We start from the raw sequence: 26951 nt of genomic DNA, 5'->3' as shown, positions 1-26951 counted from the left end.
GCCTGCTTTGAGTCTTTTAGTATTTATTAAGGCCCTTCTCTGGGGTAATCATGGCCTGCTAAAAATAACCAGCTGAGAGGTGGTGCACTTGTAAACAGTGGCCCAAGCACTTATGTAGAGCAATTTATCCAGCTATTCCACACTGTTTCATCAAGACATCAGACGTATTCAGTTCGTTTTATTGCTTATTTTATCACTTATCAATCACTCAGAAAGGTATTAAACTATGAAGCTATGAGGCATCTTTGTGACACTGTACCACTGTGTCTGTACAACTAACAGCCCCAAATAATGTCCCATTTCATTTTTTTTGGAATATAAAGCCACAGTTGAGTTTCCTATGATTTTGCATGATTATGAAAACTTAGTTAAAGTCTTTTGATATCAGATTCTTCCTTTTTGGGACAGCTTGGTTGTAAGTGGTACTGACTTGCTCTCCTCTCTGATAATGGGTTTTCATAGGTGTCTTTATCCGCTCCAGTAGAAGTCAAAGAGATTTCCCAGAAGCCCCTCCTGTCCTCTGCTCTTTGGCCCTAGTTTGCTCACATTCCCCCCTTTGTCACATGGCACAGCTGAGGTCCCACCACTGTGCTGTGAGCTATGTCGAATGATTATATTGTAGTGGGAGATAACAGACAGTGTGTAGCCTTGAGGCATTCTCTTCGCTTCGCCTCCTTAAAAAAGATATTGCTGTGATAAAGCGCAGCTTCTCCTCTGCTCGCACTAAATCGAAGGGGAAGCCTTGAAGGCAAGGTCTGTTGAGTAGAAGCTAGATGAAAGAAATAAAAGATATGTTTGTACACTCTTTCAAAAGAAACATTTCTCATTAGCATAAGTCTCGAAGAAGAGCCACCAGCTCCAGATTTTTTTTTTTCAGTGCCTTGATACACGTTTTTCCACAGCGGATGCACTGATTGGAAACCAGATTTCACTGACTTGCAGTGCTCTGAAATGAATGTGTAGATTGTGATGAGATAGTTGGATAAAAAGACTTTGCCAAAAACTCAAGAATTGCTGCAGCTCATTAAAGTGAACAACAGATCAAAGCGGCAGAATTAAAGCATTAAACAATTCTTTTTAAGGCCTCATGGTTAAATCATTTGAAGAGTGGAGGCTGAGAATTCAGAGAATACTGAGGTGAGAAATAAACTGACAGAAACGCCTGTCCTGGCAGGTGGCATTTGGAAATGGGAAAGCTTTGTTTTTTATCCAGTTCAGGCATCATGTGACTCAGTGTTTTATTTTTAATGGTAATAAAAAGCAAATTCAAAGTTCTGCTGTATGTCAGACATTACAAAGCATTTTTACTGTTATGAAGTTATTTCTGAAGCTTAATAAAGCCAATATCCCACAGCATCAGGCACATGCCCTTTTCTCACACATCTTCAATCAGATACCTGCATTTTTAAAAGTCCAGTTCTGTCTCGAGTTCTCCCTGCCACTGTCTTGTCTCTTAGTATATATTAATGGTCATAAAACTTATATAAAATAACTTTGTCCATTACTCCCTTCTATGTGAAGATACAGTGGAGCCCCCTAGCTGTAGTAGTGTGCAGTGTAAAGAATAGCAGTGGCATTGCACAGGGACGGGGAGAGCAGCCTGTGGGCTGCATGCTGCTGTATTAATCACCCTGACACAGACTGCACTGCGCTCTGTGACCTGCTCTTTTAATTGCATCCGCTCTGCTCTGCTCCCACTCTCACTCTTTATCAGGGCCCCTTCCCCTCCCTCATTCCTCCAGTCTGCTTGTGCATGAGAGGCGCGCCTAATGCATGGAGAAGACCTGCCACCAGCCATGGGACAGTTCTACATTAGAGACAAAAATATGCATCATACAAACAGGTTTTGCATAAAAACAGTATTCAGTGTGCAGAATTGAATTTAGATATACATGATTGTAGAATAAATACTAAACGGCCACAGCACCCATGAACCCTCAGAACACTGTGATAGTGTTGTCCATTCCGATTTAGTCTAGTCCAGCCTGGCTATGCTTCTGTTGTAAGGAGTATTATACCTCTGATGAGGTAGGCCAAGATAACAAGAAGAGAACTGGCAAGTAAGAGCTCTAGATACATCAGCGAATGGAACTTCTCTAACAATTAAACCTTCATGGAACTTACAACTTAGTGAGTGCAGCACAGCTGTAGAAATGTAAACATATTGAAACTATAGTGTTGATTGTTGTGTTTACGGTGTACAAAAATTTGCATATTTAGTTGACATGCAGGGGCGACCTTTTGCAGTGTCCACAGTGTAACATATGTGACAATGTGACATCTGCTTTAACACCCTGAGAGCTCGAATGCAGTTGGATCCTCTGTAACAGCTGTAAATGACAGGAAGGAGCAATGGCGATGGTGGAGTTGGCGGGTGGCTGTGTGGGCGTACTGCTCACATGTGTCTGTGTCTGTGTAACATGGCTCCACTGAGGGCCCAAAGTGCAACAGCAGAAGATAACAGCCGGATGGTGTTTTGTCAGAAAAAAAAAACAACATACAAATGTATTCTGACAGCCCACGCTCACCTATGGGTGCAGTGTCACCCAAAGCCCATTTACGCATCAACTGTTATTGATTCATATGCAAAGAGCTCCCACTCCTTATTTCTGCAGAGATCTTTTTTTTTTTTTTTTTTTCAATCTCACGCCCAAGTAGCACATGCAGCGACAAACACTCCAATCGCAGCGGTCTGCCTTTGTGCAAGCGAGCTGTCACCAGGAACTGTGTGGGCTTTTGTTCAAGCACCAGGTCTGTGGAGGCAAAGAAATCCATTTCGAACAGCAGCAAAAAAAACGTCTTTTGAGGAAAGTCACATTATACCTGCCGTGGTAAAAACAGCAGCATGTAAATTGAATTAGTTAGGAGCTTTCCTGTGGGTTGCACTGGGCTGGGTTTCAAAATCGCTTTGTAAGATGGGGAGCCATGGGTTGGAGTAGTATTTTGAGCTGTAATAAATCACTTCATTACCGAATCGCGTTTACATCTACACCAATCTAGCTGCACTGATGTGGTTTACTCTGCCACCCACTGTGAGGTGTAAACTTTCTGTTGCCTGTGGGTGGATGGAATGAGTATGGGTAGTATGGGTAGCAAAACAAAATGCCTACACCAAGGTAAACTGTACACCTACCTGATATGTAAATTAGTCTGTAGAGGCATTATAAAGAGCTGTGTTCAAACTGTGAAATACACACGTAGACCTCTAAATGAGACTTTATGGACAAAACAAAAAACACCAAATACTCTTGCTGTCGAGCTCATGAACCTTAAGATATTTTGGTTAGTCTAGAAACTTTTGTGTCCTTTGATTCACCCCATATTTTAAGAAATTCTCTGGCTTTTAGAATCCTCAAAGTGCATTTGCTGTGCATTGAAAACCTAAACCTCCCCATCGTGACTTATCCCTTTACAACAGGTGCACACGCCTCAGCACACTCAGGTAGCAGGGTTTGGTGCTGTCTTTTCAGTTTGTTTTTGGATTGCCTTATCAAAGCGCCCTTAATGGCTGGGAACATACTGTGTCTTCCATGCTTTTAGCCGCATTCATTTACCGTTTTGTAGCCCGACTTTCCTGTCTATCATCGCATCGGCCTGGCAAAAGTACTGTTATTTGCAAATTGAGTGGGTGGTGTTGATTTTCCTGTTGGCTTGAGGAAGCAGTGGGGTACCAGAGAGCATCTTTACTAAGCGCTGTGCCACCTCTGCTACGATGAAACCAAGTCTCCTTCTAAACTAGAAGGACTAAAAACAACTCTCAAATTAGCTGTGATATAATTGACAATATTGATACTTTGTTCTGATCTCTTTCATTATACGAGTTTTAGCCCCCGCAGATCCTCCACAGTCTGCTTTTAAGTCACTCTATAGGCCAGTTTCAGCTGACGTCATTGTTATTAAAAGCCCGCGTTGCATGCTGGGAAATATTTTCGTCAGAGGCAAGAAACACGGTAGCGTCAAACACAGTGTGTAACCCCGCGTATTTATCCTCGATAATGGTAAACTCCTGCTGCATTATCAGATGCACAAATAGAAGCACGGAAGAAGGAAAATGTCTTTTTCGTATTCTGAGTGAAAAGAACCGCTAACGGTGAATTAAACGGCTTTCAAACATCCGCAGATCAAACGTAGAAGATCCTAACAAACCGTGGACTCAACAAGTTCAACAACACATCGAGACTCTTGGAGGTTTTCATCTTTTCTGCTGTGAATGGCCCAGGAGTTTCCACCAAGTCATTGTGGATATCGCCCAAGTGAATATTTGTCCAGGTAGTTGGTGATTCTGACCAGAAATTTGGTTTGGTCCACCTTTTGTCGGGGTTGAAAAGGGTGATTTGGCGTCTGTTGATGTTTATGACCAATTTCTGGTCAAATCGTCTTGGGTCCTCTGCCGTTAGAGTGGATAAATAACCGGGATCAATACCCTTTACGTGTTTTCTCACTCCGTCCGTCATGGTGAATTAGGCTGCGTTCAGACTGCAGCCTGAAGTGACCCAAATCCTATTTTTTGGCCTCTATGTTCCTGTATCTGATCTTTTAATGACAGTCTGAATGACACAGATCCGATTTTTTCAAATGTGACCCAGGACACTTCGATATGTGCTCCTGAAACCGATACATATCTGATCTTTTGACATGTGACTTCAGTCTGAACGGCCAAAGCTCATTCATCTGACCTACACGTTATCAACAAGCCACAAACGTCACTATTCTGCACTGAAGTAGGTGAAAATTGTTAACGAACTCCATGTCACTGAAGTGAAGCACATCACCACTCACCACTCTTGGCTACAACTGACGTCGCTGCCGCTGTCCCACAAAACACCACGGCCAAAAACCTCGTCCTTCTCCTTCTCAATCTCCTCCTTAAAACAAGTAAGTTGTTCATGTTCAGGCTCCGGTACGAGAGAAACTTTAAAATCTCCAGGTGCTCAATGCTGCGTCCATGTTTGGACAACTTCTGTAAACACAGAGCACGCTCGCTGCTGTTGACGTCGTCGTGTCTCCAGTGCACATGTGGGACACTTTCAGGCCGTTTAACGTTCACACAGGGGATCACATACAAGTCACATTTAACTGGAAATGTGAACGACCTCGCAAAAACATCAGATTTCACAAAAAAATCAGAATTGGGCGTTAAGCCCTGCAGTCTGAACGTAGCCTTAGTGACTAAAATAATTCCCAGCATGCAACGCGAGCTTTTGTCAACAATGAAACTCGCCTATAGACTGTTAACAATAGCCACAATATATCAGCAGAATATCAGATGCAGTCACGATAGTTAAAGCGTCACATCAAGCCATTGAAGAACTGGGACATAAAAACATGAGCATCGCAGTTTTGTCACCTTGCTAACTGAAGTAGAAGGTCTTAGAGGCTTTTTAAGATGAAAATTCCTGTGCCAAAGAATGCACATTATAAGAGGATCCAAGTTAAAAAAAAAAGCTGCCAAAACGGACCTTGTTGTGATTTAATAGTGCTTAGCAGTTTCCTCACTTACCTTGCGAATTTTGAACTCCCTAACCTGTCTACTGACTGAAGGTGGAAATCATTTTGATATAACCTGGCACAATCATATGACCTCTTTGTGTGTCCCTGATAAATAAACAAATAAACTAATAAACTAATCATTCATCGCGAGGCCCCCTAGTCAGAAAGTCTGCTAGTCAGGAGGCCCTGTAGTGAGAAGGTCCATTGTCAGAAAATCATTCCCTCTTCTACTGGTTTGTCAGCAACATTTCTCTTGAACAATTGAATGTATATTTGATGAAAGCAACAGGGAATAATCCCTGGATATCAGGGACGAATTAGTAAACTTTTGGATGTTTACCAATTAAAAATGGCTGCAACATCAACATTTTTAGAGATATTGACAGGAAAACACATAATCATACATAACAGCATGAGCTAAGGCCAGCATTACTTAATTTGTTGGTTTACAAACCCACCGATGCTATATTAAAAGAAAAAGATTTAAAATAAAATTGAAATGAAGGTTGTAGAGCTCGAATTACTGAACATTTTGCAAGTTGTTGCCTGAAAATCAGACAATTATTAACCCTGTTCCACTTAAGACGCCATTTCCAACCAAATCATTATTTCCTCAAAAATTTTTGCTGTATTTTAAGGGTTTAATATATTTATTACTTTTAATATTTACTTTTTGACATATTTAAAACTTGAAATACAATTTCATTTGTAACAATTTGTAACACGACCTGAACATGGATTTTCTGACTAGAGGCTCTTCTGATGATAAGGCTGAACTCGAACAGTTTGTTCGCACTTTTCACAGCAGAGTGGAATGCAGCGGAGTTTTGGCATGTAGATAAGACTAATATGCCAACACACACTTCCTGATTATTGGACAGTAAAATGCTTTCTAATTAGATGTGGACAGTACAGTATTTTGACCTTGAGAGTTACTTATTAGTGATCGACTAGTATGTTTTTTTTTCGAAGCTGATTGTTTAGAATCCAGAGCAACTGAGCTCTGGATGATAAGCTCTGGTGATATTTTTGGGCTGATATGTAGAGCCTGTTTATTTATATTTTTTCTGTAATTTAAATTTAGTACAAATTCACTCACTGCCATTTTTTGTAGTGCCATTTTAAGAAGTTCACTACTTATTGCACTAAAAAATAAAGTTTTGTGCGCACTTTTCAGGCAGTTCTTCAGTCAAAAAAGGCAGGTAGCCGAAATGCTAAAAAGTTTAAATATCTTTAATGCTTGTACAATACACCTGGGCCCAGTCAAGCAGAAGTAAACATCAAGGCCAAAAATTCAAGTTAATTCATCTGATATAAAAATGGATTGAACAGATACATATGTACTCTAGTTTATGAAACTGTTGACCTTTTTTCTGTAAAAATTTGGTTCTAAAGTTCCATACGTTTTAAACAGACCATGTATGAAACATGGAACAAAAATTATTTCCCAAATTTCAAAGACCTGCAAATCATGTCAATAAATGGATGTATTTCATCATATCTTGTGTTATTCCATCTTTGAACTGTTGATGAAGGGACAGGATTTTTCAAAAAAAAAATTATTTAAAATGATAAAAATTTGCTTGGAAGGACTGACATATTTTACAGAAATAGTTTCCTTTCATTTTGAAGTAATATTAAAGTATTTGGAAGAAAAAAGCGACAAATGATGTAAAATCCTGCACCTTCTACTTGTTTGTACAATTTTCCCTCCGTTACTTTTCCCTCCGTTACCATGACCTTTCTTAATAAAAAATCTCATGACTCAAAAAGTAAGAGGTTTTTCAACCTAAGCTTGTACCATATGGTAGAAAACTATATGAAGCAAATATTCAAACCAGTTTGTTAAGGATATGGAAGTGAGAACCACTAGTTATCACTGTTTGGATTTATTGTCCAAAAAGTGCTGCATATTTCATTCCCTCCGTTACTGACATGAGATTTTAAAGTTTTTGTCAACAACTTGAAAGAATATCACAGGTTTAACTTGACCCTGTTGGAGTGTAACTCTTTCCTACATTCTGATACTTTACTTATTTCAATAGTCCCTCTAGTTTCTGAATAAGAGACATTTGAATGTCAAAAATCTGCCCCTGTTTCCCTCTGTTACCACTTGACCTGGACCCATCTGTACTGGAGCCTGTCAGATTTGACTCAAATACATGTGAAAAATTGGGTACAGGACCTTTAAATTTCCCAAGTTCCTCACTCCATGTCAACCACGTGTGCGTCTTTTTCATCCATTTTAGGTGACCTCATGCTTTTAGCGTTCAGCTCAGTGTCCTGATTAAGCCTGTTTTGACTGTGTTTGTGGAGCTGCAGACGGCACGCTTCAGTCTGCGTGTAAAGCCGGTGGAGGTGTGGAAGATGGATGAGGACAGCGGAGTTAGCGCAGAAGAAGAGAAGGCGTGACAGCGGAGAGCGCGCAGGAGACAGCCATGACATGCAGAGACAGGCAGGAGACAGGGGGACAGGTGTGGGCGGATTCACATGAACTAGTCACGGCGACGCAACTGCCATCCACATTATGTACAGCAAACAGCCCATTAGCGCTTGGAAGGATGGAGATATTTTTAGGTTTTTGCCTCGAGTCAAGTTTCAGCATCACTTAAATTTTACACCTTTATAGGATAAACTTTTCGACTTTTTCACGAAAGTTTTACCGAGCACTAAACACTGGCTCTTGTACAATGTGGTACACTCAGGTTTAACACTGGAATAAGACTTATGATGCTATCCGTACGTGTTCCCAGAGACGCTAACAACTTTTGGAACTTTTCAATTGATGAAACTATAAAGCACAATGTATCCTTGAGATGGAAATTTCAAATTACAACAAAGTATGGAAGAAGGCTAATTAAAGATGTTAATCTCACTTTTCTATTAAACCCTGTCTCTGGTGCATCCCATACGCTGCAATAAATGTTAGGAGTCCATGGCTTTAGCGTCTGCGGTTTGTAATGTCAGCTGAATTTACTTGCTCATTAGTGCTGGGAAGGCAACAAGGCATATACCAAGGAATATTCTGCAATTATGTCTTTTTTTCTTTCTCCATCTATGCATACCCAGAAATCACTCTATGCACTATTTAGATGTATTGTATATCGCTGCGCACATTTCAATCAAAACCAAGTCTATAAGAATCAGAGGAAAGAGCAGGAAACGCTTAAAAGTGTGTTTGATTTACAGGGAGTATATTTAAGCCAACTGATGTGATTGTAATGCAGTTGGGCCCAGTCAAGCAGAAGTAAACAACAAGGCCAAAAATTCAAGTTAATGCATCTGATATAAAAATGTATTGAACAGATACATATGTACTCTAGTTTATGAAACTGTTGACCTTTTTTCTGTATCATTTTTGGTTCTAAAGTTCCATATGTTTTAAACAGACCATGTATGAAACATGGAACAAAAATTATTTCCCAAATTTCAAAGATCTGCAAATCATGTCAATAAATGGATGTATTTCATCATATCTTGTGTTATTCCATCTTTGAACTGTTGATGAAGGTACATGATTTTTCTAAAAAAAAAAATTTAAAAAAAAGTATTTAAAATGATAAAAATTTGCTTGGAAGGACTGACATATTTTATAGAAATAGTTTCCTTTCATTTTGAAGTAATATTAAAGTATTGGGAAGAAAAAAGTGACAAATGATGTAAAATCCTGCACCTTCTACTTGTTTGCACAATTTTCCCTCCGTTACTTTTCCCTCCGTTACCATGACCTTTCTTAATAAAAAATCTCATGACTCAAAATGTAAGAGGTTTTTCAACCTAATTTTGTACCATATGGTAGAAAACTATATGAAGCAAATATTCAAACCAGTTTGTTAAGGTTATGGAAGTGAGAACCAAGAGTTATCACTGTTTGGATTTATTGCCCAAAAAGTGCTGCATATTTCATTCCCTCCGTTACCGACATGAGTTTTAAATTTTTTGTCAACAACTTGAAAGAATATCACAGGTTTAACTTGACCCTGTTGGAGTGTAACTCTTTCCTACATTCTGGTACTTTACTTATTTCAATAGTCCCTCTAGTTTCTGAATAAGAGACATTTGAATGTCAAAAATCTGACCCTGTTTCCCTCCGTTACCACTTGAACAGATACATATGTACTCTAGTTTATCAAACTGTTGACCTTTTTTCTGTACCATTTTTGGTTCTAAAGTTCCATATGTTTTAAACAGACCATGTATGAAACATGGAACAAAAATTATTTCCCCAAATTTCAAAGACCTGAAAATCATGTCAATAAATGGATGTATTTCATCATATCTTGTGTTATTCCATCTTTGAACTGTTGATGAAGGTACATGATTTTTCAAAAAAAATGTATTTAAAATGATAAAAAATTGGCTTGGAAGGACTGACATATTTTATAGAAATTGTTTCCTTTCATTTTGAAGTAATATTAAAGTATTCAGAAGAAAAAAGTTGACAAATGATGTAAAATCCTGCACCTTCTACTTGTTTGTACAATTTTTCCTCCGTTACTTTTCCCTCTGTTACTATGACGTTTCTTAATAAAAAATCTCATGACTCAAAAAGTAAGAGGTTTTTCAACCTAATCTTGTACCATATGGTAGAAAACTATATGAAGCAAATATTCAAACCAGGTTGTTAAGGATATGGAAGTGAGAACCACTAGTTATCACTGTTTGGATTTATTGCCCTGTTGGAGTGTAACTCTTTCCTACATTCTGATACTTTACTTATTTCAATAGTCCCTCTAGTTTCTGAATAAGAGACATTTGAATGTAAAAAATCTGCCCCTGTTTCCCTCCATTACCACTTGACCAGACTCAGTTATAGGAAACATGGGCACATTGTGAATCTTGTGTGTCTTTATGTATACATGTACAGATGGCCGTGTGTGTTTGGGCACGTTTTCATTACATTGTTGGTTCTAAAATTTGCTCTGTAGAGACTAAAATCAGGTCCCTATAAGATAAATGCTTCAATGTTAGATAGTCAACTTATATATGATTATCATTAAAGCTGTAGTACCTGATTTCATGAAGTTTTAAATCTGTATTACTTGTCTTAACTCTTACAGTCTTTTTGGTACATCAGTAGTACTCACATGCATTCAGTCTTTGGACACTAGCACAGCTTTAGAACCACTTTTTCAAATGTGAAGCAGGGTGGACCATGTTTAAACAGCCAATCAGCTCTCATCCCAAATCATCACATGGCTCTATCGTACAAGTTTGCAATCTATAAAATATTACAGTTATATGCAATGGTCTGATTTCTCTCACGAAGTTCAGCTTTTACAACACATTTTATAAGGGAAAAAAACGAATCGATCAATTTATAATAGATGAGTTGGGTATTTCAGCTTTAAAATAAGTGTATGGATTCAGTTAGGTTACGGGTTTATGGTTAGGCAGGCAGTCATTATGGTTAAGGCTGAGATCATTCCCTTGGAAATGAGTGTAAGTAGCGTGTGTATCCCCATCAAAATAAAATCACTTTGTTTATCTGTTCGGAATTTCATTTGCAGATGAGAGTGCCTTAAATAGGGACTTAGCAAGTGCTTTTGTTAGCCCATACATACTACTACATGTACATCCAATAAGAAGGACGTTTTACTTAGTTCACTTCAGAGTACATGTATACTTATGTACCTCTTTATAATTACTCTATCATCAATTCAATGATTTTTGCAGAGTTTAACACTTAATGTCGCATAACTAATTATAATTTAAGCCTGTTGCTGTCTGTCTGGACTAAATGTTTATTTTGGCAAATCTTTGATATTAACTTTCTGGCAAGAACAATCAGACTGACCAACAGTCTGTATACTCAGGCTGTGAGGCTGTGAGGCTGTGAGGCTGTGAGGCTGCTGAGCAGTGCCCCCCTTCCCCCTTTGCCCCCCTCCCATGGGTAATAACCTCACCATTACAATAACATTCAACAGCATTGTTGTATAATGATATGAAACTCCACATACCTGATTGTATGATCCTGTGGGGCACTTTAGTGCCGATGCCCTTTATGCTGCTATGACTATTACTGAATGTCATTATTGTGCTAATGTTACAGTGAGGTTATTATGGGGTTATTCTGGGGTTATTATGGGGTTATTATGGGGTCTTACACCTTTGGTTTTGCACCTTATATCAAAACTCTGCAGCGTTTGATGCTCTGAACGTAATTACATTCTTTTTTTTTTATGACAATTACCATAAAATCTTCAATATGACACCTTTTGTAAAACTTTTATTTAAAAGATAATAGTAATAAATAAAAAAATAGCATGGCCCAAAATGGTGGTTGCAGACGACTGAACATCATAATTGCAAACAAACATTTTACACTCAGGATTCTCTGATTTATGGAATAAGCAACCAAAAAGCTCAATCTATTAAGACTTGTCTTTTTATTCTCAACCTGGGAAACCTGCTTACACACTGATGTTGTATTTCCAGTCTTACCACAACTCTTACAACTCTGTCTCCTTGTGTGCACCGTGGGGAATCTCTGAAAACAGGACCCAACCAAAGCTCCATCCATGTGAGTGTGTCCAGCTGCGGTGTGCAGTCACGGCTGCTTGAGCGGCTCTGTTTTAGCCTCTTCTGCTGTGCGCTCCATTGGACAGCATGTTCTCACTCTCTCAAACCAGTTCAGGGAGAAGCACTCGGGCAGAATGGCACTAGCCTGAGCCGCCTGCCAAACACCGATGTGGATGGAAGCATTCACTAAAATATATACACGCTTCACTCTGGTACACACACCAGGGAATGAGGCGTTCACTCTCACAAGCTTTTCAATAGGGCGATGGAGACTGTGCTGTCAACACAAAACCAGGAACCAGGATGCATCGCTGGTGAACTTAGACAAACTTTTATGTCCCAGATGTTGCCTTTAAACTGGCAAAGGGTAGCAATGTAGTCACAGAAAAGCATTCGGAGACAGGATCAGTTTACAAGGATTGAATTGAAATACAGAGCTGCAGTACCGAGTTAAAAGGGCAGATTTTGTATGAGGAGAGATCACTGTGAATACATTCAGATGGGAAACAGGCACATAAAATGATCCTAGAAAATACTGGTGACCTTCATAACAAATAAAATAAGATGAAACAGTTATACCTTCTTACCTAAAGTTTGTTGTGAATTTGGTGCAAGGCATTTTCAGTCAAACTGCTACCAACCCCATGTAAATCCTTAAAGAGCCCATATGACACTGTTTTCTGATCTATGATATGCTCTTGTTTCCTTATCACAAACATGGCTGGAGTTGTGTTTTGTTTCAGTCACACAAACCGCGCATATTTAGACTCAGTACTTCGATCAAGAACAGAAAACACTCTGTTCCACCTTGTGATGCCAGGTGGTAATACAGGAAGTGATCCACTCTGTTTTTAAACTCCATATACCTTCACTAGAATTCTTTTTGGAACATTTCAGCCCTGGAAATGCCAATCTCTACTGAACTACTGCTTCATGACATCACAAGGTGGAATGGAGCAGGTTGAGCTGTAGAGCTTTAGACAGACTAATAATAAAAGGTTACTCAAACATGTGTGAATGAAACAAAACACAACTCCAGGTCTGTTTTTGAGGAGGTAACAATGTTCTAATAGGGCTTAAAGTCCACAAGAGTCATTTTTGCCTAATATATATAAGGGCCCAGTCAAGCAGAAGTAAACAACAAGGCCAAAAATTCAAGTTAATTCATCTGATATAAAAATGGATTGAACAGATACATATGTACTCTAGTTTATCAAACTGTTGACCTTTTTTCTGTACCATTTTTGGTTCTAAAGTTCCATATGTTTTAAACAGACCATGTATGAAACATGGAACAAAAATTTCCCAAATTTCAAAGACCTGCAAATCATGTCAATAAATGGATGTATTTCATCATATCTTGTGTTATTCCATCTTTGAACTGTTGATGAAGGTACATGATTTTTTTTTTTTAAATGCTTGGAAGGACTGACATATTTTATAGAAATAGTTTCCTTTCTTTTTGAAGTAATATTAAAGTATTCAGAAGAAAAAAGTGACAAATGATGTAAAATCCTGCACCTTCTACTTGTTTGCACAATTTTCCCTCCGTTACTTTTCCCTCCGTTACCATGACCTTTCTTAATAAAAAATCTCATGACTCAAAAAGTAAGAGGTTTTTCATCCTAATCTTGTACCATATGGTAGAAAACTATATGAAGCAAATATTCAAACCAGTTTGTTAAGGATATGGAAGTGAGAACCAAGAGTTATCACTGTTTGGATTTATTGGCCAAAAAGTGCTGCATATTTCATTCCCTCCGTTACCGACAACAACTTGAAAGAATATCACAGGTTTAACTTGACCCTGTTGGAGTGTAACTCTTTCCTACATTCTGATACTTTACTTATTTCAATAGTTCCTCTAGTTTCTGAATAAGAGACATTTGAATGTAAAAAATCTGACCCTGTTTCCCTTCGTTACACATGACCAGACCCATAACTGAAACAAATTTTGATCAACTAAGACACCATCGCTTGCCACGTAATGAGTGGTTGTGTGATGTTGGCAGGAGGGACAAAAAGTACATGATCATCACATCTCATCATTTACTTTATTATGAGGTTGTGTGTAAAATCCCTCGGTCTTCCAGGTAGAATCCGTGGCTGCTTCTTCAGTTCAGAACTGAACTGATGAGCTGCGAAATGGATTCGACCAAAATAAACTTTTGTCCAGTTGACAAATTAGAATTTCTCCTTTGCAGTTTTTATGAGGTTACAGAAAGAAGATGGCATACATGGACTCTCCTACCTACGTGTTTTTGTATTTAATTTTATTTTTTTATTCTTTATTAAGCAAGGATAATCCCGCTGAGACTTGGAATCTGGCTCAAGAAGGGACCCCATTGTACACTGTGATAGAGGAAAGAGGAGCACCCAGAGGAAAAGTAGATACGAACAAAAAGTGGAAAAAAAAAACATTGTATCCATGTGCGACATAATCTCACAGTCTCTGGCATCTGTCATTCTACATGCTGTTCAAAATTGAAAGTTTTTGCGGCCCGCTGACAAACACTGCAGAAGTCTGGCTCATGGAGGGAGCTGGCTGCACATGTCTGACTACTTACACTAATGTCCTTGGTTTAGTGTTTGATTTTGTCATTGGATCTGACCATCTGTGAGTGCCGTGGCAACACACAACACTCAACCGCTAATGGATATGAAATGTTATGGAAAATGGGACTTTGCACTAATTTACTCAGTCTTTTTGGTGACATTCTGCGGCGTGAAAAATATGATTACTGCATACAAAGGAAATGCCAATAACTCAAGGTCCAGAAGAAGACTCTAAGCTTGTAAATAGCAGAGCATATAGTATACAAAATGAATGATTAGTATTTAAAGACCCATATTACACTATTTTCTGATCTGTTTTGATAATAATTGACCATGATGATAACTTTGAACTTGAACCATTTGGATCATTTCAGCCTTGGAATTGCACATCTCTACTGAACTAAAGGTAAAACGTAGCTGATAACATTAAAACAACCACTTCATGACATCACAACGTGGACAGAGCATTTTGAGCTTTGGAGATGTAGACAGACAAATAATAATAAAGGGTTACTCAAACATGTATGAATGAAACAAAACACAAGAACACTGTAACATGGCATAAAGGGATAGTTCAGGATTTTTCACATAAATCTGTATGTCATCCCCATGAGCAGTGTCGTGCATCCACACTGACTAACCCCCGACAGCGTCCGGTGAGTCGAGATACTGGCCGTTTTTTGGTGCTGACGAAAGTAGTCCTGCAAGTTGTCTGGGGACTGTATAATAAAGCGTTTTTTTCTTCTCAAAACAATATGTGTTCAAAAGAGTGATACATTTGCATCACAAAACCATCGTCGCATAAAAAGTCAGACCTCATTATCACTTTGCACTATTTTCTTTCCGTTCGTATCACTGCGCGCTGCCGCCAGGTGACAGCCGCGTACGGATCCATCACTGTGTTTACTGCTTGGAATGTTAGCGACAACATGTCTGATTACAACACAGATAATAAAGACTTTGCCTTTACCACAAAGCCAAGGGGAGATCTTTATGAACCTGAATATACTGATGCTGAAATTCACCAGATGGAGTTAGAACGAGCAGAGAGAGAAGAGAGACAGAGAAGTGGTACAAGTTGACCAAGTGAGCGACAATCACCATCACGTCATTTAGAAACTCGTACACAGTGAACATAGAGCCTCCACTGTGACTGAAGCATGGACGACTAATAGAAACATGGAATCATCCACACGTCCACGTAGCTGCTGCCAACAGTGTAAGAGACATTTACAATAGTAATAACAGTCGACTTATAAAGTTAGGTTTTGTAGAAGCTTCACTGGTGATATGACACTGAGTGATTTACTGCACACAGAGTTACAGCTGATTCTGAGTCTGTTCTCTTGTAAACACAGCAGCACTTCTTCGTTCTTACCTGGTTTGGTTTCCACGTTGAAGCTTAAGTCAAGAAGCCAAAGTTTCCTCAGCGCAAAGTCCATGACAGGAAAATAGTGAAATGTGTGTGGAGATTCAGCCAGACTTTTGTTGTTACAGCCTGGAGAATCAAGAGTTGATCATGAGTGGATTCGTACGCGGCTGTCACCTGGCGGCAGCGCGCGGTGATACGAACGGAAAGAAAATAGTGCCAAGTGATTATGGGGTCTGACTTTTTGGAGGACGATGGTTTTGTGATGCAAATGTATCACTCTTTTGAACACAGATTGTTTTGAGAAGAAAAACACTTTATTACAGTCCCCAGCCAACTTGCTGGACTACTTTTTTCAGCACCGAAAACGGCCAGTATCTCGGCTCACTGGACGCTGTCGGGGTTAGTCAGTGTGGATGCACGACACTGCTCACAGGGATGACATACAGATTTATGTCAAAAATCCCAAACTATCCCTTTAAAGCTCACATGAGTCAATTTTCTTTTATCACTTTTTAAAATATTTGACTTAATATGCATCTGGAGTTCGCATCGGGTGGATGTTACCATATCTGTTCATCTGAGCGTGGCTGGCTTATCACGCCACATCCCCAAATCCTTTATCATAATCTTGACTTTTAATGCAGTTTCTCTCGGCTGCTTTCATCTGTGACATAAATGTGTTATAAAGGCAGGATCTGAAGTGAATAGAGGGACATTTATGAAAAACTACAGTGGTCAAGGTCCTGTATGCATGTGAGCTGGCTGCAGAAGCGTTTGGGACTCCTTTGCAACATTATGGTGACTTTGTACTTCCCGCCCACAGTCAGAGAGAGAATGTGCTGCAAAAATGTCATTTAGTCTAGGTCTAAATTGGATATGTATTTTGGGAGCTGTTGAAATAGAGAAGAGCACAGTTGTTTGTTAGTTGTTGTTTATTTCGAACATGCATAGAAAAAAACAATAAAGCATTAAGAAAACCAACCAACATCTCCATTTCTTTTATACCTTACAAAGACTTTATAATTAATTTTGATCTGCTTTATATTTACGTCTTATTTTAATTCCACTGGCAAACTGCTCAATATTCCAATTAAAGCACAAAAGGCTGAGGAATGTATAAGAGTTTTGTTATTTTACTTATTCAAAAGCATTAGACATTTCTTGCCCCTGAGTCTGTATTTATAAGAAATTTAAGTAAAACTTAAAGTCTTTGCAAAAATGTGAACTTTATTTAATGAAAAAATGGGCATACAGTTCCTAAAACTTAAACACAGAATTCGGCATTTCTATATTTGTTACTATGCAATGCTATGTGCCTAAAAGTAACATTTAAACATTTTATTGTATTATTTTGTTATGTCTTTTGTGGTTTTGTGATGAAGGCATAATGTCTGTTAATATTATTGTGAGATCCTTGGCACTTTCAAAACCAGGTGTCCCTTCTCCAGCTCTTTTGAGGCTGTGTGAAGTCAGTACCTTTTTATTCAGAAATCTGAATGAATATATGCATTAGCTAAATACACACTCATGACGTGCTTAGAATCTCTTTTCTTCTGAGTAAGTCCCTAAACCCCACATCCAACGCCACGCCACAAGAGACCTGTCTAACTGACAACAATTAGCCCTCTCCATTCAAGGTAATTGAAGCCATTTACATAATACAAGGCTGCCGTCACCATTCATCTGCAGGACAATCGGAGCAGGTCTAGGCGTACGCTCACAACCTGAGATGAAACCAGCCGTGCCTTGACAAATGATCCCAAGCGCCTCATAACAATAATGCACCCAGAGCTGGTGTCACTCATAAAGATGTCCTCCATTGGGCTGTATGTTTCTTTGTAAATTAAAATATGAATTACTTTTGCCATTGTAAACAGATGCACACGTTGTCAGAGGTGTGTTTACCGCCCATCCCATTACACACAGTTACTCCCAAGGTTGAAAACAAGCGTCCCCATTTTGGCGGAGCTAAGATATGGTGACAGATTTGTTGTTTGGGTGCTGCTTTTGTCTGGGAGCTTTGGCGATAAATTAAATAGATAGCTTGATTAAAAAAAAGCTTGCTTGACAGTTTTTTTTTCTTTTGACAAGTGTCGCTGCCATTGCCCATAGCAGCCCGATCTGCTCTTTGGTGATTTATGGGATCAGTTTGTCTTGTTATTAGCATGTGTTAGATAAGATCAGATGTGCACATGTATTTCAGAAGTGTGCGGGTGATGGGTGCAACATTGTACAAGCAGCAATCAGTCATTCATCACATTGCATCATGTTGGAAATCATTTGATTGTTATGCTTTGGAGTGTTGATTACATTTGTGCAATGGCATGAAAGGGGTTTATAAATGCTCTTGTCTGGGACTCTGTTGGTACTCACTTCATTGGGGGTAATGGAACACTCATGTCAGCTGTCAGCAGACTCACCAGAGGCGCACTCAACTCAGCAGTCAATATGTTCTCTATCTGTGAGCTCTGCTTACAGGGTGCACACTTACATGTCTGTGAGTAATGGTATCTCCCACCTGCTCTCATTCTCATGCTGCAATATTTCAGATGCTGCTGATGGATGCACTTCTGAATTATATCAAATTAAATTTGAGTTATGACAGCAGGCACATTTGTATCATCGAGTCACAAAAGACATGCAAGATTCTGTATTTCAGATCTAATGTTTCATATTTACAGTAAATCCTTCTCTTTACTGGTTGTTATTAATCAAAAAAAGAGGCAATGGAAAATTTGACATTTGCCATGTTATTGTTAACTCATGATCAGTCTGCTCAAAAGTTTGCCTGGCAAGTTCAGAATTAGATATCAGTGTGGCCACGTCTGACGCACCTCCAGGCTCCAGCACAGCCATGCAAACAGATGAGTTCATTTAAGTGACGCATGTGAATCAAATGAACTCATTGCTCATCTATAATATTAAACAAAATAACATTACTCTCCCCTCAGATCAACAGAGTTTAAGGCTTCACTCTTTGAATCTATAGAAATCCACAATGTTTTTCAGTCTTTTTTCTTCTATATTTGTTTTGATATGGATGAACCATGTCACTGATGGGCTAATCCTCCTGTCAATCATGCCCATCTGATCTCAAGGAAATTCAAACGTGACCAAACTCACATCTCTTTAAAGTAGTGGAGAAGGATGTATTATGGATCACAGGCAACCCAAAAACTGCTGTAGTCAATTTGTATTCTTTGTAGTGACTTTGGAGTGAAAAAGTGATGTCTTGAAAATCACTTTATAATCAAATAAATATTTTTTAATGAATGAATACTCAGGTAACTGTGAGGTCATGATGCGCCTCTGACCCAACAGTAAACCTAGAGCAGAGGATGGATGATTCCATAATCCCAAACTGTACAGAGTTCAGAGAGAGCTTTTTATGTTTGTTGGAAGCGTGATATTCCTCACGGCTTCTTTTGTGAGCAAGTCAAGCAAAACCTCCAAATGTCATTCAAGACAGTTTGCAACAAAGCACAGGGTACAATGGGCCCAGTCAGGCTAATATACTTTTTCCCTTTATAACTTCCCATAGGAGAAGCTGAGGAAAATGCAATTTTTACAAAGCTATCCTTCCATTTCCAAAAAAGCATTAGGTCTCCCCTGGTGAATTCCAGTGCAGAAAAACAGATAAGCAGTTTGTTTAGTCAAAGACATCAAATGGTGTTTTCTGAAGTGACAAGGAGGGGATGAGATCTTCTGCGATATGGTGTGATGGATGTGGGTTAATCATAAACCTGCCAGATGTGAGGAGGATTTGCCCTCATGAGGTAAATGTGGTGCATCTCTTTAATTGAACCTGCTCTCTCTCTCCCTGTCTGTGTGTGCAGTGAGGTTCGACGATTGTCAGCGCAGTCGAGAGGTGGGCTTTGTCAGCAGTGACCCCAGCTTCAGCGTGCGCTCAGACGGGAGTGTGTACACCGAGCAGGAGGTGGCCAACCTGTCCGAACCCGTCCAGTTTATGGTGACTGCAAGAGGAATGCACGATCCACACATCTGGGAGGCAACAGTCAAGCTGGCACTGGCCGGACACCCACACACTCTGCCCCTGAGCAAGGTAAAGCGAGGTAGCGGGCAACATCAACACATGCATGTGCTAACAGTAACACCTGGATTTGATTAGATAAATCTACCAGAGCTGGAGAAGAATTAAAAGCTTAGATGGATTAAATGCAGAACTTTCTGTGACATCTATAATGACCTACTTCAGACAGGTCATATATTTTGGACTTGACAAGATAAGCTACAACACACAAGAAGTGTCATCTAATTTGTATGATACCAAATATTTAGTGGAAAAGTTCACAAATTGAATCTTAAGTCTTAACATTATACTCCAGCATTACCAGGCAGCACACGCCCTAGCTGAAGTTTATGGGCTGTGTTACCAGCTTCCACTCTGCCTCTGCACTCCATGTAGCAGCACTCAGCCATTATCATTTCTCCTGCACTACTTGTTGAACTGCGTCAGCCTTAATGCTCTGTCATGTTTCTAATCATGACAAAAAGCCTCGTCCCCTGTTGCTAAAGCGATTCAGAGTGGGGGATTAAAATTCTGCCCACTCCTGGTGGTGCAATAATGGAGACTGGAAAATAATTGACATTGATTGAGCTAATGTTCCACCCTGGCAGCGGCTGCGAGGGCCAGGTGATCTAGTTTCACTCTATAATTATGTTCTCTATATCGGCGAGCAGGAGAAAGATTCAATAAATGAACAAGAAATAAATGTGTTCCCTCTAATTACCTAGAAACCAGCTCTTAAAGGTATATAATTCTGATTTCACCCTGCAGCCTTGTTCATATGTACTTGTCAACCTCTTTAAATAGCCCAGGATTCCAGCACTGTTCTTCTTAACTGGAAATTACCCACATGCCCAGAGGCAGAACTTCTAACACTTTTTTTTTTTAGTTATAGTATATAGGCTTAAAGATGAATCGTCCTGTAGGGGCCAGATTCTAAAATATCAAGTGTTTGAAATGCAATACAGAATGAAATAGATTTTTATTTGTTCCCTCTTGGAGATTGTTCTTCAGCAATACTCAAAAGGTTTGCTCTAAACCACATTAAGACAAAACAAACAACAAACAAGATGGTTGACAGCTGAGTAATCATCTTATGAACACTCAAGCATAATATAAACAGTGGAACAAAAGAGGACTTTTGTCCATTTTTTTTTTCTGAAACAGTGGAGGGCAGAAGCTTGAACCGAAGGGCAGGAGAGAACACTGATTGCAAAGAGGATGCCTTGCATCAGAGAATAGCCCTGCCTCGCCTGAGGTCCTCCCAGAGTACAGCTCTCTGTGCTGAGCAGCCTCAGCAGTTTGGAGGCCAAAGAGACCACTTTCCTCAGAGCCCACTTTTGAGCTTCATTAGCATTTACAAACCATTATAAAGTTATTACACTTTTGATAAAACTAGAACAAAATATGAGGAGCACACCATAATTCTTTTTTCATAGCCTGATTGGAGCTTGCTGGTTAGGGACTGGGATTGTTTTAATCATCCACAAATTTGTCATTTTAATGTAGTTTTCTCTTCTACAAATGCCAATAGTGTTTTAATCACATCTTTTTCCTGGTCAAACAGTTAGCACATACAGACAAAAGCAAAACTACTGAAATGTCTTTTGACAGCATTGGCAGGCTCTAAACACTGTATTTTATAATGGCTATATGAAGTACCAACCATTGTTGTGACCATCCCCCAGGCCATACTTTGGAATTCACCTTTACTATTTATTTTTCTATTTGTGTCTTTGGGTTATTTTGGACCAAGTGGGATGCTGTAAATGTAGGAGTGCAAATGGAGTGCAGTATTAAAGAGGCTTGAGGCAAGGTCAGAGCTGTGTGGACAAGGTTGTTTTCACGTCACATTTGACTTTCTGTCCTCTCTGTGCACTCACTCACAAAGTTCAGTCTCTAAACTGCAATGTTTACTGAATGTTAAATGCTAAACCAGAGAAAGAAATACACGAAGAAGAGTGTGTGAAACCCTAACTACTCTATCATGCTGTGTATACAATATTCTGTCCAAAGGTAGTGATCATGGACCACTCCTCAACGAATGAGAATTTTATCCAAAGAACTATCCATCTTGATAATATGAAAGAATATTGAAAAAAGCAATGTTCATAAAAAAGCCCCCCCAGAGACCAACAATGAAGCTTGACTTAATGTCAGGAGGAATGTGAAGAGGAAACCAGGCGTGTTAGTGGATGGGAGAAAAACAATCAACCCTATGACAATGCTCACATGTTTATGCTTATACAGTTTGAAATGTACATCTCACCATGTTGAAGGCTTTATATTATACAAAATGGATTTTTGTGAGATATAAGCCATATGATAATGTCATTACCTCATCAAAAACATACCTGGAGTTGTGTTTTGTTTCATTCACACATGTCTGAGCAATCCTTTATTATTAGACTGTCTACATATGGGCCAAGTAGAAGTAAACAACAAGGCCAAAAATTCAAGTTAATTCATCTGATATAAAAATGTATTGAACAGATACATATGTACTCTAGTTTATGAAACTGTTGACCTTTTTTCTGTACCATTTTTGGTTCTAAAGTTCCATATGTTTAAACAGACCATGTATGAAACATGGAACAAAAATTATTTCCCAAATTTCAAAGACCTGCAAATAAATGGATGTATTTCATCATATCTTGTGTTATTCCATCTTTGAACTGTTGATGAAGGTACGTGATTTTTCTAAAAAAAAATTAAAAAAAAGTATTTAAAATGATAAAAATTTGCTTGGAAGGACTGACATATTTTATAGAAATAGTTTCCTTTCATTTTGAAGTAATATTAAAGTATTGGGAAGAAAAAAGTGACAAATGATGTAAAATCCTGCACCTTCTACTTGTTTGCACAATTTTCCCTCCCTTACTTTTCCCTCCGTTACCATGACCTTTCTTAATAAAAAATCTCATGACTCAGAAAGTAAGAGGTTTTTCAACCTAATCTTGTACCATATGGTAGAAAACTATATGAAGCAAATATTCAAACCAGTTTGTTAAGGATATGGAAGTGAGAAACACTAGTTATCACTGTTTGGATTTATTGTCCAAAAAGTGCTGCATATTTCATTCCCTCCGTTACTGACATGAGTTTTTAAATTTTTTGTCAACAACTTGAAAGAATCTCACAGGTTTAACTTGACCCTGTTGGAGTGTAACTCTTTCCTACATTCTGATACTTTACTTATTTCAATAGTCCCTCTAGTTTCTGAATAAGAGACATTTGAATGTCAAAAATCTGCCCATTTCCCTCCGTCATCACTTGACCAGACCCATATCCAAAGCTCAAAATGCTCTGTAATGTCATGTAGTGATAGTTGTCAAGTTAAAAGCCACCTTTTACCTTTAGTTCAGTGGAGAGCGGAGATGCCAGGGTTGAAATCATCCAAACAATACTAGTAAAGGTGTACGGAGTTTAAAAACACAATACACTTCCTATATCACTGCATGACATCAAAAGGTGGAACAATTCGAGAGAAGAACTGAGCCTAAATATGCAGGATCTGTGTGTCAACTATATGTGAACAAAACAAAACACAACTCCAAGTATATTTTTGATGAAGAAACAGCATAGATCAGAAAATTGTGTAACATGGGCCCTTTAAGGACTATTTCTCACCCTTTGCTTGTGTAACATCGTCATCATCATCATTTCACTGCACAAAAGTTGGTTTAAATGCCAGAGTTTGCTAGAGTTTCCCTCAAATGAAAAATGTGCCTGTTAATGCTGCATATCTTCTATGTTTGTGGTGAAATACATGGCCTTGTTGGATGTTTGCTCTTTGGCCTTGTGTACCATTAATCATTCCAGTTCCTTATGCAAACAGCAGCACACTTTTCAATTTAAAACCTATCAGCAGTGTTCTGTTTTTAAACTCTCTTCATTTTCCGTTTCTGACAAACAAATAACTAAATGAGAGATGGTTATCTGAGCCTGTCTTTGTTTTGCCAGTCGATGTTTATTTTCAATAGGCAGCCATCATAATAATACCACGTAAACAGAGCTTATCACTGTCTAATCATGTGGTAGCAGATAGAAACACATTTGATTATTTTTCCCAATAGCAATTAAAGGATGAAAACAGAAACACTACTTAAAGGTGCACTGTGTAACTTTTCTTGTGTACCTGCATGTCTATATGGAGAAGTCATTGTCTTGCCTGAAATGTTCTACTGTGAATCATTAATGTATCATCTTTTATTTATCCAGTTCGAGTTTAATTGGTATTTAAAAAACACATTGGTTATAGTTTAAAATCCATGTCAAGAATGAAGTAATGAACTGTGCATTGTTGTAGACAAAGCTAACCTCCAGATGCCAGCCCTGGGGTTGAGGGGGAGTTGGCGCTGTAGTGGCCCCGCAGAGCGCTCTTTGCCTGGGAGCCGACTGCTGCCACCTGGCCCTGCGCGCCTCTGGCTCTGGGTCTCACAGGGGAGCCGCTAACTGACTCCTGTCATGTTCTTGGCCCCCCTCACAATAGGAGCCATGTTGCAGTGTGGAATGACATATCCACTCAGCATATGTTCATGTTGGAGCCACACGCATCACTTCCCACGCATGCACATTCACAACTGTAAGTTCAAGCTCCTATAAGCCCTCATAAGCACCTTGTCTTGTGCTGTTCCATCGATTGCATCTTCTTTTGTCAATTTTTCTATTGAGTCTTGGAGCCAGCCACCTTCATCTGCTACGCTGCTTGAAAGTGACAAGTAAAACGTCTCGCGATCATTCTGTTCACTCATTTTCAGCCCGGCTGTCTTTTCTTCTTCTGCATTTCCATTCTGGCAGTGCTTCTAATACAGTTGAGCCAATCACATTCCATCACCTTGTTGTGATGTGTTGTTCTTTTGCCAAACTGATTGGCACACAATACTTGCTTTTCATTGTCAGAAAATACAACTGAATACTTTTGTCATTGTCCAACTACTTTAAAATTCTTGATTGTAGTTGGACAGTTTCTGGAAACATTTAGTTTTGATTATTTAACTTTTTTGTTGTTTTTAATGCCATTTTAGTTCACTAAAATGAACGATTGTGTGTATGTGTTGGTTTGTTTATTTTTTTTCAGATTGATTTTTGTTTTTCATGTATGTACTTAGAGATGCACCAATCCAGGATCTTCTGTTCCAATACTGATGTCGACACTATGATTTTAAGTATTTGCCAATACCTAGTGTCAGCTAATACCAGTGCCAGAGTCTCAAAACATAATTTACTTCAACAAACAGCATATCGTAAAAATGATCCAAATGTGTTTTGTAAGTTTGTTCATGAGAATTTCATGGCTGACGGTCCTATATTGTTCTAAATCAACTTCTTGTGGCTATCTGGTTTCACGTTACATCCTCTATTTATCTCCGGGGGTAATGTTGGAATTGTTTAGCGTCATTTGTAGAGTGTTTGTTTTGCCATGTTTGTTTGTCCGGCCTCTCCAAACATAAATCCATGAGTACACAGTGGTGCCCACCTGCTAGGCCTGGCTCTCGCTCTGCCTCCCGGTGCCAGCTGGTACCTGGGTGTTCTGGATGAGTGCGGCTACAATCAGACTTATCTTATCTGGGAGACACATCTGCTCCCCTTTCTGTCCTTCAAACAGTCACTGCCTTTCACTCACCCTTCTCCTCTGTGGGATCAGATAGATGCACAGATCAGAGTCTGTATTAGGCATGTTGAATCGGGGGTCCAGACCTAAAGGCAGTGTGGTGACTTCATGAGCAGTATGAATTAGGCATTTGTAATTTGCCTTCACTTACCAATTTGGAGTTTGTTTCACTTCAGAACAAAATCTATGTCAGTGTTCAAAATAAATGAAATAATATCAGAGACAAGACCATGTACTTCTACTTACACTTGTACCATATTAAGAATGTACAGATCACCGCAGAACAGGAGAAAGCAGCCCATGTGTGACAGATAGTTTACTGTGTTTTTTGTTTTTGCCTATGCTATTTATGGGTTTTAAGTGATGGCAACTGTCCTCTGTGGTTATAGCAATTAAGCAGTTCAAATCTAAATATTATATCTTTTGAATGGAGAATGTCCTCACCAAGTCCTTCAAATCAGGAATTGTTTGTCTGAAACCCATTAATACCATGAAATAATAACCTCTCTGTGCAATACTTTAGGAGCACTGTGTACTTTGTAGCTTTATTGGTTTAACAACCAGCGAGTTTACTGTGACCCCTTGTGTCTCAAATATTTAGAAATTGCAAGCTATCGCTCTGCGTTTGTGATATGGATGGTTGAGCTTTTTTGTTATTGGACTACATGAAAGTGTAGGTTGACAAATCAATATGCAAATCCCCAGACCAGGCTTTGGTGCGTGCACGCTTGTGGCTCTGTCCTCTGAGCTGGTGCCATGAGAGGAGTTAAGACAAGGGTGTAGTTTACAGCACCTGTCTCGCTCTAAGCAGGTGTGTATGGATCTAATATGCATGTGTGTGTCAGGTGGGATGAGCCTCTGTGCTGCAGGTGACGTGGGCACAAAGCCAAATGTGCGTGTGCCTGTGCATGGAGCAGAAAGCACAATAGGATTAGCTGGATTACAAAAATACAGGCGTCTTACAGAAGGACACCAAAGAAGAGAAGGAGGAAAACAGCTCTCATACCATTTTACACAGCACCTAAGCCTTGATTTACAACATAACACTACAGGTGCTGTGTTCAGTACTAGAGTCACACCATTTTCAAAGGTGGCTATTGTAATCCGCTCATGTCACTGCATATATGCAATGTTAAAATATACATCAGTGAAATTCAGGATGCATGTGTATAAGCAATTGCAAATGATGTACCCTGCCAGGAGCAGTGAATGATAATTGCTGCCTGTTAAAACTCCATTTAAAACTCCAAGTGACCAGTAAGAAAAAGAGTTCATGTCAAGACACATTCAGACCCATTACAAATTCAGCAGGTACAGAAGCCTTTTTATGCAATGCCAACCAACTCACTGAAATGTTTACTTGGAAAAAT

The 26951-nt window shown here is 39.1% G+C and overlaps 1 protein-coding gene across 1 annotated transcript in view; it reads left to right on the top strand.

Annotated features, from left to right (window-relative positions):
* LOC110171178 (cadherin-4-like) overlaps positions 1-26951 on the top strand; it is a 345743-nt gene that overhangs the window by 220551 nt on the left and 98241 nt on the right. Inside the window, 1 exon segment of the mRNA XM_020936869.2 lies at positions 19777-20048. Coding sequence (XP_020792528.2) covers positions 19777-20048 — 272 coding nt within the window.

Source organism: Boleophthalmus pectinirostris, unplaced genomic scaffold, assembly GCF_026225935.1.
Source record: "Boleophthalmus pectinirostris isolate CB_2022bp ecotype Guang Dong unplaced genomic scaffold, ASM2622593v1 HiC_scaffold_3, whole genome shotgun sequence".
Classification (NCBI taxonomy): domain Eukaryota; kingdom Metazoa; phylum Chordata; class Actinopteri; order Gobiiformes; family Gobiidae; genus Boleophthalmus; species Boleophthalmus pectinirostris.
The sequence above is the reverse complement of the archived record's forward strand: the minus strand, read 5'-3'. Positions and strand labels throughout refer to the sequence as shown.